The sequence below is a fragment of the Vanacampus margaritifer genome, chromosome 2 (genome assembly GCF_051991255.1).
Source record: "Vanacampus margaritifer isolate UIUO_Vmar chromosome 2, RoL_Vmar_1.0, whole genome shotgun sequence".
In the NCBI taxonomy this organism is placed as follows: domain Eukaryota; kingdom Metazoa; phylum Chordata; class Actinopteri; order Syngnathiformes; family Syngnathidae; genus Vanacampus; species Vanacampus margaritifer.
The window spans coordinates 27,148,262-27,166,748 of NC_135433.1; the positions used below are offsets into that span (position 1 = coordinate 27,148,262).

The 18,487-nt window shown below is 38.5% G+C and overlaps 1 protein-coding gene across 1 annotated transcript in view; it reads right to left on the bottom strand.

Annotated features, from left to right (window-relative positions):
• Positions 1–17,516, bottom strand: part of baiap2l1b (BAR/IMD domain containing adaptor protein 2 like 1b) — a 34,431-nt gene extending 16,915 nt beyond the window's left edge. Inside the window, exons 1-7 of the mRNA XM_077557788.1 lie at positions 17,293–17,516; positions 17,101–17,161; positions 13,288–13,363; positions 13,088–13,174; positions 3,315–3,376; positions 2,338–2,409; positions 503–637 (exon numbers count right to left, since the gene is read on the bottom strand). Coding sequence (XP_077413914.1) covers positions 503–637; positions 2,338–2,409; positions 3,315–3,376; positions 13,088–13,174; positions 13,288–13,363; positions 17,101–17,161; positions 17,293–17,312 — 513 coding nt within the window. The 5' untranslated portion in view covers positions 17,313–17,516. The remainder of the gene's footprint in view (positions 1–502; positions 638–2,337; positions 2,410–3,314; positions 3,377–13,087; positions 13,175–13,287; positions 13,364–17,100; positions 17,162–17,292) is intronic.
• Between the last annotated feature and the right edge of the window lie 971 nt (positions 17,517–18,487).

Here is an 18,487-nt window from a genome sequence, read left to right on the forward strand (position 1 = left end):
GGGTTATGGTTAGAGGTTAGGGTAAGGAATAGGGGTAGGCAATCATTTTTGATGGTTGGGGTTAGGGGGAGGGGCTAGGAAATGCATCATGTCAATGAGATGTCCCCACGATGATACAAAGACAATTGTGTGTGGTCTTGTTTTTGTGACATAGTGAGGCCAACATTTCGGGATTTCACAGAGTTGTGGGGCCCACCCGTCCACGTGGGGCCATTTTGCTGGGCAACACAAGTTTAGACCTCTTTTTGAGGGTCAAAACTTGGTTTTAGAGTTTAGGTTTGAATTGGGTTATGGTTGAGGTTAGGGTAAGAAATGGAGGTAGGCAATCAATTTTGATGGTTGGGGTTAGGGGAAGAGGCAAGGAAATGCATCAAGTCAATGAGTCCCCATGATGATTCAAAGACAAGTGTGTGTGTGCGTGTGTGTGTGTGCGCGCGCGCGCGAGTGAGGTCACATTGACAAATGTGTCAGGTGTCTAAAGGTGTGTCTGCATCCGTCTTACCTCACTCTCTTTGTTTTCATACTTGGTGGCGTTCTTGCCTTGGCTCTTTCTGCGGAGCTTTTTCAGGTCTGCCTGGGATTTCTCCAGTGAGTCCTGCTTCATCTTGTGCTCCATCTGGTACCTTTTAAATGTGGCCTGCAGAGATGACCAAAGATTCACAGTGGCAGAAGCTTGTTAGACAGTAGCAATCGTGCACAAGCTTGCCATGTCAAGGGTGTTTTTGCAATTTCTAGGCAGTGTTGTTTGGATAGATTGGTGAGAATTATTCTGCACTAGATTTACTGTTGGGGGTTTCAACACTAAAACTAAAAACGATCTGCAGAAATGAACTGTAGCCACTTAAGGCGTACCGCAACATAAACTAAGCAAATAGTTTCATGTTGAAGCAATTACAGCATGCATTAACAACCACAATTAAAGTAAGTAATTAACACAATGACTCAAATGTCTACTGGAGTTGCCAAACACAAACTATTCACTGTCAGGGTTATAGAGTAAATCAAACTGTAATGTCAGTTGTTACGTTTTGTGGAGCTTTTGTGTAGTTATCTTCTCTCCTCACTGTAGACACAAAAATGAATTGAACATAACTTGAATAAGTTTTCTGAGCAAATGTTGCATCTGCCCTACAGTCCTACTAATCTTCTTGGGAAGACTTGCTGACATTTTTAGCATTTACCAAGTTTAAGGCACACAAACAGTGTTTATGGACATCTCTTCAAATTAATCCCCACACAGTTGAGTCAAACGGTGATATCTATTATGGCCAAAAAACAACCCTTTTTTATTTTTTTTATTTTATATTTACCCACATCACCAATGTTATGTGATGTCATAATTTTTCATCTTCAAGTCAAGGCACATTGAGGTGACTCTAAGCAGCATTTATTGCACTTTAGCCTACTTATGCAGAGGTAAAAAAAATGTATAGTTAAGAAATTCAAACACAAAGGCATATTTTTTTGTGTATTTAGTACAAATATTTTATTTCTGATAAAAGCAATTTTTTATGGAATGGACTTCTATTTATGTAGCGCTTTTAAATTTTTAAATCTTTTATTTAATATATTTTTTTTAGCCTAAAGCACTTGACATAGCCTTGCATTCACCCATTCACACACCAGTGTTGTTGCCACATCCACTGGAAGCAAATCAGGTTTCAGTGTCTTGCTCAAGGACACTTTGACATGGTCACCAGGGGTGAGGATCGAACCCACAACCTCACAGATGGGAAATGACCCTACCACTGAGCCATGTCACCCCTATTTTTAGTATTTTTTTTTACATCTAAAGTATTCTCAGATAATGCAAATTGACTTTGGGGGGGGGGGGCATTGGGGGTCTATAATTTACTCAAAAAAGTATTATAAACTTCATCACTGTTGACCTGAATGGCTGATAACTAACACTAATCTCACAAATAATGTTCATGATATCATCTCTCTTGGACCGTTTCACGCAATTAATCATGCACAAAAATCTGGTTCCAAGTTTTAATATTTTATGCTCACTTTCATGCACAATCGAAACAATATTAGCTAACGAGAAATCACTGGCACATACATATTTGTTATCACTGCTAACATAAATATGTGTTGGCCCTTGATTAGCTTTAAAGAACATGATGCTACCTGCAGTGTGACACTTGTTGGTTTCGGAAATAACCCCCCCCCCCCGCCCAAAAAAAAAAACAGTTTGAAGTAGGAGTTTTTTGGTGTTGCAGAGTTAAGAAACCACATGAAACAATGGGCTGCTAACACATCTATTTTTGGCTACGTTTTGGCTACCAACAATTGATGTAATATATTGCATCCACACTCCAAAGTACAACTCACAGTCATGTATTTCACATCCATGTCCGTCTTCCTCTCCAGCTCTGTTATGATCTCCCTGTGGTACCTCTTAAACTTCAGGTCGAGATGAGGGTTGGTGAAAGAGGAGAGAAGAAGACACATGACGGGAAGATGGAGCATTGGTTATTGACTAAGATGAGAAAAACTGTGTTCAATAAGAGAAATACTTTTAGATTCAATTGGTACATGTATGTGGGGGTGTGCGCTGGGTTCAAGGTTGCCCTTATGAATGAGTCAGAAACAAAGCGTGAGAATGCCCACAGACTTCTCCCGCTTCCTCTTCAGATGCGAATCTCGCTTATTAGTGCGAGGGTGGCGAAGCCTGCAGCGTCCAAGTGGAGCATTTAAGTCCAAGCAGAAACTACAGCCGAGCCGCCATTGATGACCGTTGGTTGTCCCCCGTCAAATTCGATGACGTGAATTGATACTGTGACTCAGAGTCCATTAACAAGTCAGCCCACCCACTCTTGCTTTGAGCAACAGTGCCTCAGAGGAAGTCCTGGCAACTTTCGGCCCGTGGTCCATATTTAATGAGCATGAACCAAGTAAGGATTGGATGAGGGAAAACACTGTTAAGATCATCCTTCTTCTGTTGTTTGTCCACAGCTTGTCCCCAACTCATGCTTTCACTGCATGTGTCTGCGTTTCAATGACAGACAGTCGGCGTCACTTAGGACAAGTAGCAGCTCATGCAGGTCAATGGGACTCACTGTAAAGACCAAGACCTGATTGTCACAGAGAGTCAGTTGCTTCACAGCTACTCATGTATTGTAAATCTTTTCTTTGCCTTCCCCTCCTCACCCTAATAGTCAACTTCTGCCCTGCAGGGGGGTGGACGGAGCCCCAACAGGTTGGGGCAATGACTAAGAGACAGTCACTGGTGTTTTAGTGTTGTTTGGAAATATACGGAACACTTTTGGATGAGGTAACGGGGTATGAAAAAAACAACTTGTACTCACATTGTCCTCCCACTCGAAAAAAACTTTCCTGTGGACTTCCGAGATTCCCATTAGCACCATTCCTGCCCAGGATAAACCAAAAATGAATGAAGGAATGAATGCAATGCTTCAAGAATTAGCAGATAAAAAGCAAACACATTCATTTGGTCTTTTTGTTAAGCGAGTCAATCAATGTGAAGGCACAGACCACTGGCATTCGCTCATGCTAAATGATTCTTTGTCCGATTTGACTCTCAAGCTCATAGCCGTCAAACGTCACCGGCTTCAGATTATGTTACAAAGAATTCACCTCGTTGAAAGAAAAAGGAAATAAATGCGTGCGTCTGAACTGGAAAAACTGGACTGCCAACTGTTCGCCTAATAAAAAAGAGCTTGGAGTGCAGGCCGCCGGCCGCCGGCCACATGTTGCCACTCGGTGTCTCTGCATGTGCCTCGCCAAAATAATCAATCCAGGATTATGACGTGTGCAGTTTGAAGCTGTATTTAGAAATCCATCTGTTTCTCTACTCTAGTTTTCAGGAAGGCACAACTTTAGGTGGTTACTTTTGAAAGTTTCATAGGACAGATTAAAACATAAACAAATAGAGACAAGCAAACTGAAACGGAAATAGTTCCTACAAATTTTTTTTCCCACAATCCCCAAAAGGTGACCGTGAGGCGTCAGAAACTAACTATTTAAAGTGTAAATGTGGCTTCAGAAGTAATTGGCCAGAAGCAGACGGCATGCCAGCTGACTTGAGTCTGTTTTCAAACATGTTATGTGTTTGTGTATTTACACACTTCGTTGACAGACACCATTTTATAACACTCCACAGATGACTGTTAGTCAGTGTGTGTGTGTGTGTCCCAGTTGAAACGCAACTGCTCTGTGCTTGTTCGAGTATTCAACTGCATTTTGCTTCCATTTCAAGGAAAAGTTGCATTCCACATATCGGAAGTTGATGATACATTGTTTAAAAAAAAGCGTTTGGTTTTTTGAAGTGGAAATCAGCCTCCATTTTTTTCTTGAAAATAGTATGTTCTATGCAGCCCCACTGGTCTAAATATGGTATTCTGGTTCATATGAGTTAAGCAGCAAAATCCAGCCATTTTTATCCATCTAAGGGGACGGCCATTTTGCCACTTGCTGTCGACTGAAGATGACCTCACAGTTGCTCAGGTCTCAGGTAACGAGCAATCACAGCGCAGCTTCAGAAAACAGGTGAGCTGTGATTGGTCCTTGCCTGAGCCTTGAGCAACATTGATGTCATCTGCAGTCGACAGCAAGTGGCAAAATGGCCGCCCCCTGAGATGGATAAAAATGGCTGGATTTTGCTTCAAAACTCTTATTCCACAAATTTAATATTAATCAGAATGTCATGTTTAGACTAGTGAGGTCACATCTAACAAATGTTTAAGGCTGACCTTCATTTTAAGGAAAAATAAATACTGTGACGCCTTGAGATACGAGTTTTTCAAAATACAAGCCGTTGTCCTGCTAATTTTTTGGGCTTTGACTTGCCAATAAAAATTTGAGAGCGCTGCTTGGCGGCAATGAACTCCACTCAAGAGGTTTACTTTCAAACTAAACAAAGATAATTACTAAGGCTGTCATATTAATGCGTTCATCTAGATTAATTACACGCAAATTAGTGCGTTAAAAAAAAAAACGCAATTTGATAGCGAGTGTCAAGTTAATGCGCAATTTGGCCCATCGTGGTTACCCGTAGGCGGCAGAGGTGCGCTACTGCAGGTTAGCACTACTGCCACTATGAGCATTAACAACAGCATTCATGGACGCGAGTGCAGCACAGCCAGGAGAGTGAGGCAAACTTATTTGGACCTATATCTCCCAGAGCCGTTATTTTGTCAGTTGTATTCTTTTCAATGTACATCTTTCACCTCGCCGGGACCCGCGGAATTGCGCCGTTACTGCCATTCATCACGGAGGCTACAAGCTAGATCACCATTGTGGAACGCAATGTCGTGGAGCGATGCCACGGGGGTGCCCTTATCTCCCCGGTTGGATGTACGGTTCGGGAGATACCGCCTCCCAAAGACCTCCATGAGACCTCCATGAGACCGATGATTTCAAGGTACAGTAAAGGCTTATATATATATATAAAAAAAAAAAGGCTGCTCGATGTGATGGAGTCATGACGTTTTTGGCAGCGCAAGCCCGATAATCGAAATCAATAAAGGTCCACCAGCCGGCCGCTCCAGAAAAGAAAAAGATGGATTTTATCAGCTACTTAAAACAGAGAGTAATAACTATATTAGGCTCAAAATGACGGCTCTGGGGGATCAAGTAGTCTTAAAATTCTGGTAGTGCTGGTGGTTAAACACAATTTGATTTATAAAAAGAACAACGGTGGGACTATTAACAAGAACACAGTGATTTGTACCTTTTGTAAAAAAAGAAAGAAGCAGCTCCAGCCTGACTTATCATTTAAGACTGTCAATGTAAACAAGCTAAGCAACTGTTGTCAGGTCCTGTAACCTCGTTTGGAGGAGGTTTTTGATTTGAGGAGTTGATACTGTATCCCCAGTTCCTCTTTTGGGTTTGAGTTGTTATGACCCAGATATTGTAGCTTTAGATTTTTGTTAACTTCTCCTTCTAACCTCTAACTTTTCCTGATTTATTATCAGTTCATCTCATGCCATCCATACACCGACCGCAGCTTGTGGAAGTTTAGATTAAAGTTTGTTCACATTTTTTTCGAACGAAATTGAAGTTGAGATTATCTTTTAAAATAATGTATGGCCTAGTTGGTTTGTTGATGTGTTTAAACGGTTTCTTTTGAACTTCATTTATGAAGCACTTATCGAGCACTCTTCTCTTCTTGGTGTATTCAATTGATTAGTCATGCGCTACAATTTTGTATGTCCTGGAATTAAAATTCTTTATTTGGGGACCTTTATCAGATATGAGATTAAAACAGATGAATTAGATTCATTAATAAAAAAAAATCCTGTCATTAATTAAAATAAAAAACAGCACTAATAATTACACGTGCATTTAAAACAAGCATTTATATATGGTTTATTGATGGATAAGTTTGTCTGATGATGCCCATTTTCTGAATTAGCTTGTAGTGCAACCTAAAAAAAAGAACCAATTTGGGATTTTGTTTTGAATTACATTTAAAGACATAAATTGGCTACTGAGCACTTGTTGTTGTTGTTTTTAGTCGAGAACTCCTTTCATGCTTAGCTTCAAGTTTGCTTAGCTTAATGATAGCAAATAATGCAAAACACCACAGATGGACTATTGACAATGTTAAAATCCTTTAAAGAACGTATATTTGAACATGAATGGTGCAGTAGACAGATCAGACAAAATTATGCCACGTGAAGACTTTGCGAGGCAATTTATTTTCCATTTGCGGAGAGGAAATGTCAAACTTGTCAGGATAAATGGAGTGTGTTATCTCTACTGAAGAGTAAACTAAGAACAGGTTCACCTTCAAGTTGAAAGCATGGAACTGTCCAAAAGTGTTAGTAAAATGAAGAATAAAATGAAGAATAAATGAAAGACGGACAAAGTTATATGGCTTCAAAGCAACCCGTGATTGGTGAAATGATTTGGAGGTTTGCCACAAGACTTGCAGTACATTTAGTTCATTTTCTGCCAACAGCCCATTCCATTTAGTTGTCTCAGCAACCAAGGTCAGAGCAAAAGACCTAAACTGATAAGGTAAACCGAAGTTGTTGATCGAGGGAGCAAAGTGGGGTTCTTTATTGTCCCAGCTGGAGAGGTTGTTTTTCTCAAACAATCCATGTGACCATCGCGCCACAAAGTTATCTGTGGAGATTTTGAGTAATTGTGCTAACAAACAAACGGCAATTGTGTGCACACTCGGGAATGGTGTTACCTCTGCCTATTGCTATCCTTACACAGATTTGGCTTCATATAACATTACATTACAGTACATTCACCACAGAGTTAACGCCATCTACACCTCACAGCGGTGTCATTCAATATCATGATTAACTCATTCACTGCCATTGACGGCTATAGATGACAAAAATTCATTTAAACAATTTCTATTAGCTTAACATTTTTTCCCACTTTTGTTAACAAGAGTATAAAAACCTAGCCATTTTTTTTATTGTACATTTAGAAGAGATATAAAATTTGTGATTATTGAAGAGCTAACTCGCCTGACGCCCAGAATTTTTTATAATCTTTACTTCTTTTTTTTTTATTAAAAATTTGGGGCATAATTTTTTCGTAATTAATCACATGATTTCACTAGTTAACTCACAATTAATCACACATTTTATATATCTGTTCTAAATGTAGAATATTTTTTTCCCTAGGTTTTCAAACTCTTGTTAACAAAAGTGAGAAAAAATGCTAAACTAATTGAAATTGAAATGAATTTTTGACATCTATAGCCGTCAATGGCAGCGAATGAGTTAATTGATGATGTCGTATTTCTTGGTTGGTTTCGGGAAGTCAAGCAAAATCTACCACGGTCGTTGGAAGGATGATAAATTTGTAACCCGCACAAGGTGTGAGCCAAACATCAGACAGATTAGGCCATACTCACATAGTGAGTCATTAACACATCACTACATCAGTAAATAAAATCAAGCCAAATGTGATTGCGTCATGTTAGGATTGGACCGAAAACGACTTCATTGACATCACACATACCAACTGTCTTTTTTTCCCAGTCATTCATTTGTGTTGTTGTCGTCAGCCTTTGGAGAATGTTGCCAGGCAGCAGGTGTTAAGACAAGTCTGAGAGCTGCGTGTGTCATGATGTCGATAGTACATGATAGTACATGCTAGCTCATGTGCTTAAAAAAAATGATGTCTAGACAAAACAAGCATATTGGATAACTGTTACATAAAATATACAGACATGTTGGAAAGCAAGACAACACAAAATTGACATCATCCCGTCAACAATGGGCAGCATTGCTTTCCCAGTTTGTTCAGCTCCGAGGCAGTAGAGCAATAAAAAGAACAAAGTGCTGGCTCATCATTTGAAAAATGCCTGCAAATACTATATGCTGTATTCAAACTCATTGCGAATAGAGAAAAAACTAAACTCCCACCTTTGAAGCTGACTTTGAAAACAGCATTTTGCTGTGAACACGCAAAGCAGCCCACAGTCCTTCCACAGTTTTGTTTTTGTGGGCAAAATAATCCTGGCACGAGCGAGAGCCACCTGACGCACCATGCAAACATGCTGGGATTATGTAAAGGAAGCCATGTGAACAGACTACGACGTTAAAGGACATTGTTGGCTGTGTTGTTCGGATTTTATCCATGTCAAAAATGAAATGAAATCACCTGGATGTTGGTTTTAGAGTTTTGGGGTAAGACACAGATAATACCGTGGAAAATCAAATAAAACTTCAGAAGTCCAACTGTTGAACATCTACACTACAGTAAATGATTAACTTCACATGTGTGCAGTATTTTGGGATTCCCACGCAGAATGATACAATTGCACCTTAATTTACAAGTTGAATTCCTTCTGTGGCAAACTCTATTTTCTTGTATTTCTCTAAAAGTAATTAAAAACACCAAAAGAAAGTAAAGAAATAGACTAGTTATATAAAGTGACTAGTTATATAAAGTATAATTACCATACGTGGGACAAGCCAACGTCGGAACAACATTTGTACAGTGGAACCTTGACTTACGAATGCCTGTTCACGAAAATTACCTCTAGTATTTACTAGGGGTGTTAGGGAAAAATCGATTCAGCAATATATCGCGACATTACAGCGCGCAATTCTCGAATCGATTCAATATGCGGCCGAATCGATTTTTAAACATACATTTTTTTATGGGAATATTCAACAAAACGTCTTACTTCGGATTAGGATTCACACATTAAGCATGGAAGAATGTTATATTCATGGAACATTAAGCTTTAATATTTTATTTCAGTTCTGTTCAAACATGAAACAGACTGCAACCTGTTTAATAAATGCAGTGGCTCAGTTATAAGGCTGAATTATTAGATAAATAAATACATTTTCATACAAATCGTACAGTGTACATGTACAAGTTTACCGATTAGTATTTTCTAAATTTGAGTTTTAAAAAAATCGCAATAATCAATTTATAGAGTTGTATCGGGATTAATCGGTATCGAATCGTGACCTATGAATCGTGATACGAATCGAATCGCCAGGTACTCGGCAATTCAGGGGTTGCGCGAGGATGCCCGGCTTGCCAGTCAGTTAAATGGGAGTCCATCAATGAGGGACTGAGAAGGTCCGTCTGTATTGACGATTACGTTGGCGGATGAAAAAAACACTTCCGTCAATGCTTCGTCCGTCATTTTTCAAAATCTTACCGTCATTCGTCAACAAAACGGGCATCGGTCACTGATGGATTGACATGCTTTAAAACATCACCAATGCCAAGTCAATGTAAAACTGACATGCTAACAGGAAGTTAGCATCAGCTTTCGGAGTGATAATCCTTCAAATAACAAATATGCACATACAAATACTGTTTGCAAGCTTGTATTCCATAGATGCTGGGCACCACCTTATCTCAAAGAGGAAACAGCTGGTAATTGCAGTATTTTTATTCATAGTTTTTTTAATTGCTATTATTTTAGTATATTATTTTACTTTGCTACGAATTTATGTTCTGGTTGTTCTTACAGGTAATCTTTACAGATTCAATTATTTTTTATTGTTATACCAACACACATTTGCACATGATATAACACGAAACATGATTCACAATACGGTATTATCACGATATGAAGCTCACAATACGATCATTATCACGATATTGTGGGGAGGTTGGCAATATTAAAAAAAGGTCACAATGTTGCAAAAAAAATAAACTCATACTAAAAAAAAGCACAATATTGTGCTTTTTTATTCAATAGCAATGCATATAAGCAACCTACGTTCTCTAATAACACTTACTATTAAGGCACTGACTTGCTAATGCACATATCCACATATTGACTCGGTTCACAAGCGTTCCCCTTCATCTGACCATTAGCGTGGATTTTCAACATAGAAGGGCCAAAACATCCCTTGAGAAAATTAAACTGCACTAAAAACTAGCCACCAGAGGGTGCTAGAGCTACACAAATGGAAATCAAACTGACTTTTTTTTTTAACAGATGTGTTGCTTTTAATATTGTGACGACGACAATATTGTGGCAATTTTAATATCGCGATATCTTGATATTGCCGTTATCGTTACATCCCTAAAAATAATATTCAATAAAATAAATATGATAAAGAGCTAAGGGAGATGCTTATTCACTCACGGTTTGAATGTGTGCAAAGATGCATTGCAGCAGAATGAAAATGCAAGAGGCTTAAATTTTACAAGGTCATTTTGTACTTCACACAAAAAAAAATAGTGTTCAAGAATAATGTGTTTAACATTTACGGATGAATGGGCATAGGATGCGGTAGTTGAAGTTTTTTAATCAATGAATAATTGTTTGTGATTTCAATTTCAATGAAAATATTAACGCCCCCAAGCCCCACCCCCCCGCCACACCTAAATCTCCAAGCCCTAGGTTGAATAAATATATATTCCTGCCCGTTTCCTGTCTTTGTGACAATCGTACCATGTTTTTGAGGTTGCTTAAAAATAATACAGAACAGTTTACTGTAAGTGGAGCCTCAAAACATGATACAGGGTCGTAGTTATTCTGTTTCAGTGTGCTGGTAAATGCGTAGCTCAATCCTTAACGGTAACTTTTTCACGATGGTCCGCGTCAGTCGCGTTTGGCCGCTGGGCTTGGCCTGATAAAGTTGAATTCCATTTCTATTGTTTAGTATGAGAACTACTGTTTCTGAAATTAGAGGTCAAGAAGTGTCCTGGAATGCATTGTGTTCAACCTCAGCGGTTCAACTGTATCTTTGCTTTTGGTATCAGCCAACCTTGCTTCAACCTCAAACCCAATACAAAGATATGAACACTGATAATGGAGTCTGGCTGGGGGAGGAAAGCCAGTCCGAAGTGTCTGAATGAATGAAGTGGTGACATTTGAACTCTCTCGCAGTGGAGGTGGATGAGAATGAGGAGGAGGGAGGCCAAAGGAATTAAAGGAAGACAGCAACAGGACGAGGCGTGCCGGTCCTCCGATATCTCTCAAGGGTATCCCGTTTCTGCTTGGCTACGCGTCAGTGAAGCTCAGGTTTCTGACCGGGCAGCCTCACTGCATCCTGGAGAAGGCTTGGGAGCAACAGGACTTTCTATTAACTCCGTTAATCATTCGTTGGTCGAGTCCAGAAGCACTCAAATTTGACGATGCATTTTAGGGGTGGTTATCTTTGAATGTCTCACGATTTGATTCAATTCCGATTTTTGGGTCTGCGATTCGATTCAGAATCGATTTGATCGACAATGATTTTTGCTTCAATCTATAAATGTGCAAGAGATTGTAATGATCTAGTCCAGTCTGACTCGCTAATGCTAATTAGTGCGCTACTCGCGGCACTTTTATCACTCAAAAGAACGGCTCCACACTGCAAAAAAACAACTTTTATTGGAATAACTTGATCGTGACTTTTTCCTTCTACTCTCTAATGTGGCTACAACTTAACAGTGTATTAGACCGCGTAGAACCACACTGCCCCTAAGTGGCCAAATCGGGTACATGATACATAAAATGGGACATTTAAAATCCATTCGGAATCGTACTAAATGAGAATCGCGATTCTTATAAGAATCGATTTTTTGGCACACCCCTAATGCATTTGTGTTTGTTGTATTAGATAATATCACAGTTTGTGATTTCCATTTACTACCCCTCTGTCCTGCACAATCCGACATCATGAGTCACAGAGAGCTTCTCTCTTTCCTTGCTTGTCATACCGGGATTATTGGAGTCTATCCATAGTTTAAGTGTCAGCCAGGAAATCATGCATAAGAAACTGACTCGATACTCGATTATTTTTATCAAGGTAGGATAAAAAAAATATTAACTATTTCAAAGGAGGGTGAATGTTTCATTGTTTGCCTGATGCCTTCCAGTATAGCGTGCCAGGAGGCCGACCGACAACACCCGCCAGCTCCCAATGTGCAACTCAATTTAATTAGCGTTTTTTTTTTTTTAGCCGCAGGGGAGCTGAGAAACTTACAGTGGTTAAATCAAAAGTGTTCCACAGGTGACGCAGGTTGTCCTGGTAAAAAGGTTGTGCCATTAGACAAGCAGCATGATATCCATGCACAGCCGCCATATCTTGATATATAAGTACGCCAATGTATGGTATACTTTTTTTTTTTTTTTTTGCGGTTACAAGCTGTTACTCAACGTTTGCTTTGTGTTGTGAGCCAAAATTGAAGTAGGAGAGAGCTTCAGACACACGGCCACTTCACTGAAGTCAGAAAAAAGTCATATGGAATTATATATAATTGTTTATATATAGTGTGCTGTGTCTTCATGAAGCACCAAAATGCAACCTTGGCGGAGGTTGCCGCACTACCGAGTGCCATTCAAGCTTGTATTGTATTTTTCAAGATTCCTAACATTCTTAACTCGGGTCATCCTGATACATACTTCCTAAGTCACGATCCCCATGGAAAGACTTTTTTGTGTATTGTTTCCCCATCCTTCTGTAATTTCGACTGAGTACAAAATGGCGAGATAAAAACGATCTGCTCTAACTAAGAGCTTCAAGTAAATAAATCTATTCATGCTTAATCGACATTAACTCCAAGTACATTCAAATGTGACCCTGCCGGCTTCCGACACCCAAATGAGGCGAACATCTACCAAAATCACATAAAAGTTGATCCCGTTCACGAATGAAAGGACTGAAAGAACATGTGAACTTACCTAATTCTCTGGATACGGGAGACACCACTGCACTCTCTCCAATTTTCGCCATGGCATCAAAATACAATCTTCCTGCCACGGTCATTGCTGGGGAAATAAGACATACAATTAGTATTATCAGTACACAAATAAAGATTGGACTGTATAGAGAAAACACAAGTCTTAATCGTACTCAGTCATGTAGGTGTCAAAATGCTTACCTGCTACAGATTTCTCGTAGTTCTTTCCCAGGTTGACCAGGTTTCTCAGACCTGGGTTGAACTGGTCCATCACATTCTGAGTGGCCAGGCATGAAAGAAGAGAGACTTTTATGACACGCTTCAGGGTTCGTTTGTTCAATTAAGCTGTCCGATTGCTTCATTTTAAAGTTAAAGGAAAAATAATCCTACTGCTTGGACAGCCAGTAAATTTGATTCAGACCATTCAGGATGGATTTGAATTATATATATATATATATATTTTTTTTTTTACAGTGATTGATATAGTGCCAGTTGCCACATAACCTGCATCACATATTGTATTGGTGGCCAGTGAATAGAGTGAGTGATGTGCTTATGTCAATTACTGCGATTTTCCTCATGTGTGGCATAAACGCATATCCATATACGGCTCACTAACAACCGACTCAAACACAAGTAGTGAACAAAATGATTCCACTGCCTTAAGATTAGAAACTTGATGACCTTTGTCAATGAATGACATGTAAACGGCGACCACTAAAGATTAGCATTCTTTAAACAAACTTGTGAAGTAACGGGATGGAAATCAGTAGGCAGTCTTGCTATGTAGCCTTCCGAAAACAACACCAATAAATATTTAAACCTGGGGTGGAGTCGTTTCTGTGTTCCCACCAAGAAGCTAGAAAAATAAACACTGGAATTGGTTGGGCTTTTTTCCAACAGACATGTTCATGCAGCCATGGAATGAAGCGGAACCAAAGGTGGCAAAAGTACTTATGGTTCACTCTGTACTTGAGTAAAAGTATGGAATCTACCTATGGATACTTCTCAAAAGTGGAAGCACTAATTCAATTCCTGTAAATAATGACTGTTATAGTGCTCTGATATCTACCTAAATACAAAAAGTATAAAAGCAAAAAAATTTAATGGAATAATTACTGTCAATGACATACAATCGGCATTTTGATATCTTGGAACCCCCCAAAAACTGGACAATATGTTTCCACTTTTATTAACTTATTCACTGCCATTGACGGCTATAAATGTCAAAAATTTATTTCAACAATTTCTATTAGTTGAACATTTTTTTTCCACTTTTAAGAGTATGAAAACCTAGATTTTTTTTATTGTACATTTAGAACAGATATAAAATTTGTGATTAATCGTGAGTTAACTAATGAAGTCATGCGATTAGTTACAATTAAAAAAATTAATCACCTGTCGCCCCTAATTTTGAACAATCTTTTTTTTTTATGAATTCATGGCAGTGAATGAGTTAATTTACGTAAAAAAAATACTTAACAACTGGAAAAAAAAAAACTCACTTATATGTGTGTTTTTATTTATAAATCATTTTTGAATCTGTTAATATCAAAAAATTGTCTTAGGTCCACTGCACAATTATTAATGGCAGCCAAATGTGACTGAAGTCGATTGTTCCGAAACAACAAAAATTACAGATGCCAACAATTTACCAAGCGATTGAGCACAGCACACCGACCACCAGAAACTTTCATTTTTAGTATGTTGTAAGTGTGGACTACTGACAAAAAGTGAGGAAAAGGTCGGTCGGGCGAGTGTAAGTGAGAGCGTATGGATATTTTTTAAAGGCTGTTCACGATAATCAATTGCCTGCCACATTCATTGACTGCACATTTTGGTAACAGAGACTCCCCACATTTTTATCTATAAAAACAAGTAAAAAAAAAAAAAATGAATACAGTATATATTAAAGGATGCTCAATAGCACTTTTCTTCAGATTAACTCTTTGAGTATTCACTGATACTGTGTAAGGATACCTCTCGTACGTTTGATATATATACAGTAATTTTATATAACATACGGACAAAACATTGTGAACAAAACCTTTCTTTCTTACGCAGATGACGATTCAAGGATGTGACAAACTTACGTAGTATAGGGCCAACTACTGTAGGGCTCGCTTAACGCCAGATTTTATTTGCCTTAAGCATCTATGGTTGGCATCGGCAGTCTCTACCAGTACCCGATACATTAAAACAGTGGTTCTCAACCCCGTTCCTCGAGTACCCCAACCCAGCCTGTGTTCCATGTCTCCCTCAGCCATCACAGGCGTTTCAAATGATCAGCTAATCAGTAAGCTCTGCATGTAGCCTGATAACGATCCTCAGCTGTGTTAGCTGAGGGAGACATGGAAAACAGGCTAGATAGGGGTACTTGAGGACTGGGGTTGAGAACCACTGCATTAAAATAAGGCCTGATACTAATATCTGGTATCGGGGCGGGCGCACACGCACGCGAGCGCACACGCACGCGGGCGCACACGCACACACACACACACAGCCTTTCCTAGTATAAAGTTATATACTGTATATTTATTGATATGGTTTGGTTGTGCTGACTGGCTTGGTCTTGCTTACGCTTAAAGCACTTCAATTTTCTTTTTTTCTTTTTTGTGAAACCTCATGCACATTTTTGATTGGCTGTACATCATGTCGTCATTTGCGGAGATTGAACAAAGTAACAGGCCTATTGTGACCAAGTAAAGAGCTGTGTTAAAATGTAGGGATTAAAAGTAACACGTCAGAAAGAAAATTCTGAAGTACAAAGACCTGATAAATCTATATAACTATAGTAACTAAGTATTTTGGATTACTTGGTTACTTCCCACCACTAAACAGCCTTCATCTGTTGTTGGTACACATTCATTTGGTATATGACTGTAGTATCTTATTTTATCCACATTTTTTTTTTATTCTAATACACTCTAAAAACAGTTGGGTCAAAAATAACCTAACTATGGATAAAAAATGGACCGATCCTCTACTTGGGTCAATTTGACCAAATTTTTAGTCAAGAAATGTGTCTTTTAGTGTAAAACAACTCATAAATATTGGTCATATCTTTTACTTGGGTCAAAAAATGGGGCCATTTGATGTAAAACAACCCAGAAAGTTGGGTCAAATTGAGCCCTGAAGTGGATCGGTCCATTTTTTTTATCCATAATTGGGTTACTTTTGACCCAACAGTTTTTAGAGTGTAGAATGATTTGCCAGTTATTTTTATTTTAACTGACTGATGGATAGATAGAAGGGGTGTTAAGAAAAAAAATCGATTCGGCAATATATCGCGATATTACACCGCACAATTCTCGAATCAATTCGATATGTGGCCGAATCGATTTTTAAACATCAATTCTTTTATGGGAATATTAAACAAAATGTCTTACTTAGGGTTAGGATTCACACATTAAGCATGGAAGAATGTTATATTAATGGAACATTAAGCCTCAATATTTTAATTCAATGCTGTTCAAACATGAAACAGATTGCAACAGATTGTTTGTTAAATAAACTGGCTCAGATTTATAAGCCTAAAGTTTCAGATAAATAAATATTTTTTTTGTACAAATCTTACAGTGTATATGTCCAAGTTTACGGATTAGTGTTTTCTAAATTTTAGTTAAAAAAAATCACAATGATGAATTTAGGTTTGCATCGGGATTAATCGAATCAAATCGTGACCTACGAATCGTGATATGAATCGAATCACCAGGTACTAGGCAATTCACACCCCTAATAGATAGATAGATAACATTAAAAAAGCCTATGTAGATAGATAACATTAGAAAAAAAGCCTATGAAGATGTCAGTCATCATTGTAAACCACAAAACAAACAAGCCCTTTATGTCAAAGGTTGAATTGATTTTTCTTTGTTTTGACTTGGACAACAGTGCTAAAAGGTATAAAGCAGGTGCATGATGAAACAATTGACGCAATACTAGAACGTGCATCATTCATATTATAGACATGAGTGGGTTCAAGCCAGTGGGCACACCTGTTGTAGTACCCACCTTGTATGTACTTTCAGTCAGCTTGTTCACCTCCTCCGCGCTCCTCGACATGTTTAAATCCCTTTCGATAAAGATGGAGAAAAAGAAAAGAAAAGAAAACACCAACGCGACGGTTGAAGATGTCCACGCTCTGTCGACAACAAAAAGAGGGAGAGGAAGGGGGGCGGGGGGAGAAAAGGTGGGCAAACCTACGGTCGCGCAGAAGTCCTCATTGCCAACAAGAGAAGCAAAAAGCGTTCGTCATATGAAGCAAAAACATAATAAAATTATTAAAGAGAGCAAAAAGGAAAAAGATGTCCAGCGGAGGGAAGTACGCCTGTATTGGGTTGTCACGGGGGAAATAAAACTGCTGTCAAACTTGTTGCAGGTTGGTTGGTGAGTTCACGGGAGGGGAGGAGGAATATTGAAGTAGAACATGTCAAGTGTATCCTTTTCCGGATATCGACTTCAAACTAAAATTGATTTCCAAAACAAAATCACCTCGAACTATTGATCTTAGTGGTGGAATGTAAATAAGCACAAATACTTAGTTATTGTTTTAAAGTAGATTTTTCTCATATACGGCTGTATTTATTTTTTTCGGAAGACTTTTACTCCCTTGATCATTCCTGGCTATTTGTGCCTTTTTGCTGTTCCAAGTTTTGCATCAAATTTACAAAAATATTTTCTCTCTCTCTTTTTTCCCTATTTCGCTCAATTTAAGTAGATTTCAGAATCTGTATTTAATTTTTTTTACTTTCATTTATTTCAGTGAATTACTTCTATTTTTAACCTGAATATTGTTTATATTGTCAATCCACTTAAGTACAGGGTGTAATATTTTGTTCTTTATTCAAGTAAAGTTACACATTCATATAAAAAAAAAATACCAACGGTAATGGGGAGCTGGAGTGTTGCTTTTATTTTGAAGGCAATATTTGAGTTTTGTTTAGTGAATTTTTGTTTGTAACTTGATACGGACAGCAACGCATAAGGTGTACAACCTCGTAAGCGAGGGGAACAAATGGAAAGGCGCGCTCCCTGGAGGCAACTAATCATAAGCACAGTCACACTAAAAGGGAAGTTTAAAGTCCAGAAAAACAAGACGTTTGCAGAGTTGAATCCGACTTTTTGCCTGGGGTATAGTACAGTATACAGATGCAATGCAGTTCACAGCAAGTGCATGCGAATAGAAAAATAGTGCACAGTAATTGTTTCTGAACTTAATCTTCTTTAATATGATGCCCTTATTTATCAAGTGCTGGTGATTAGGGGTAGTTGTGCCAATAACTACATGAAATTGTGAGTTATTAACATTAATTTCTTCATTGCTCATTCATTGGTTCATTGGTGTTAAATGTTTGAGAAGCGCTGCAATATTGAGCATGATCGACCACTAGATGTCACT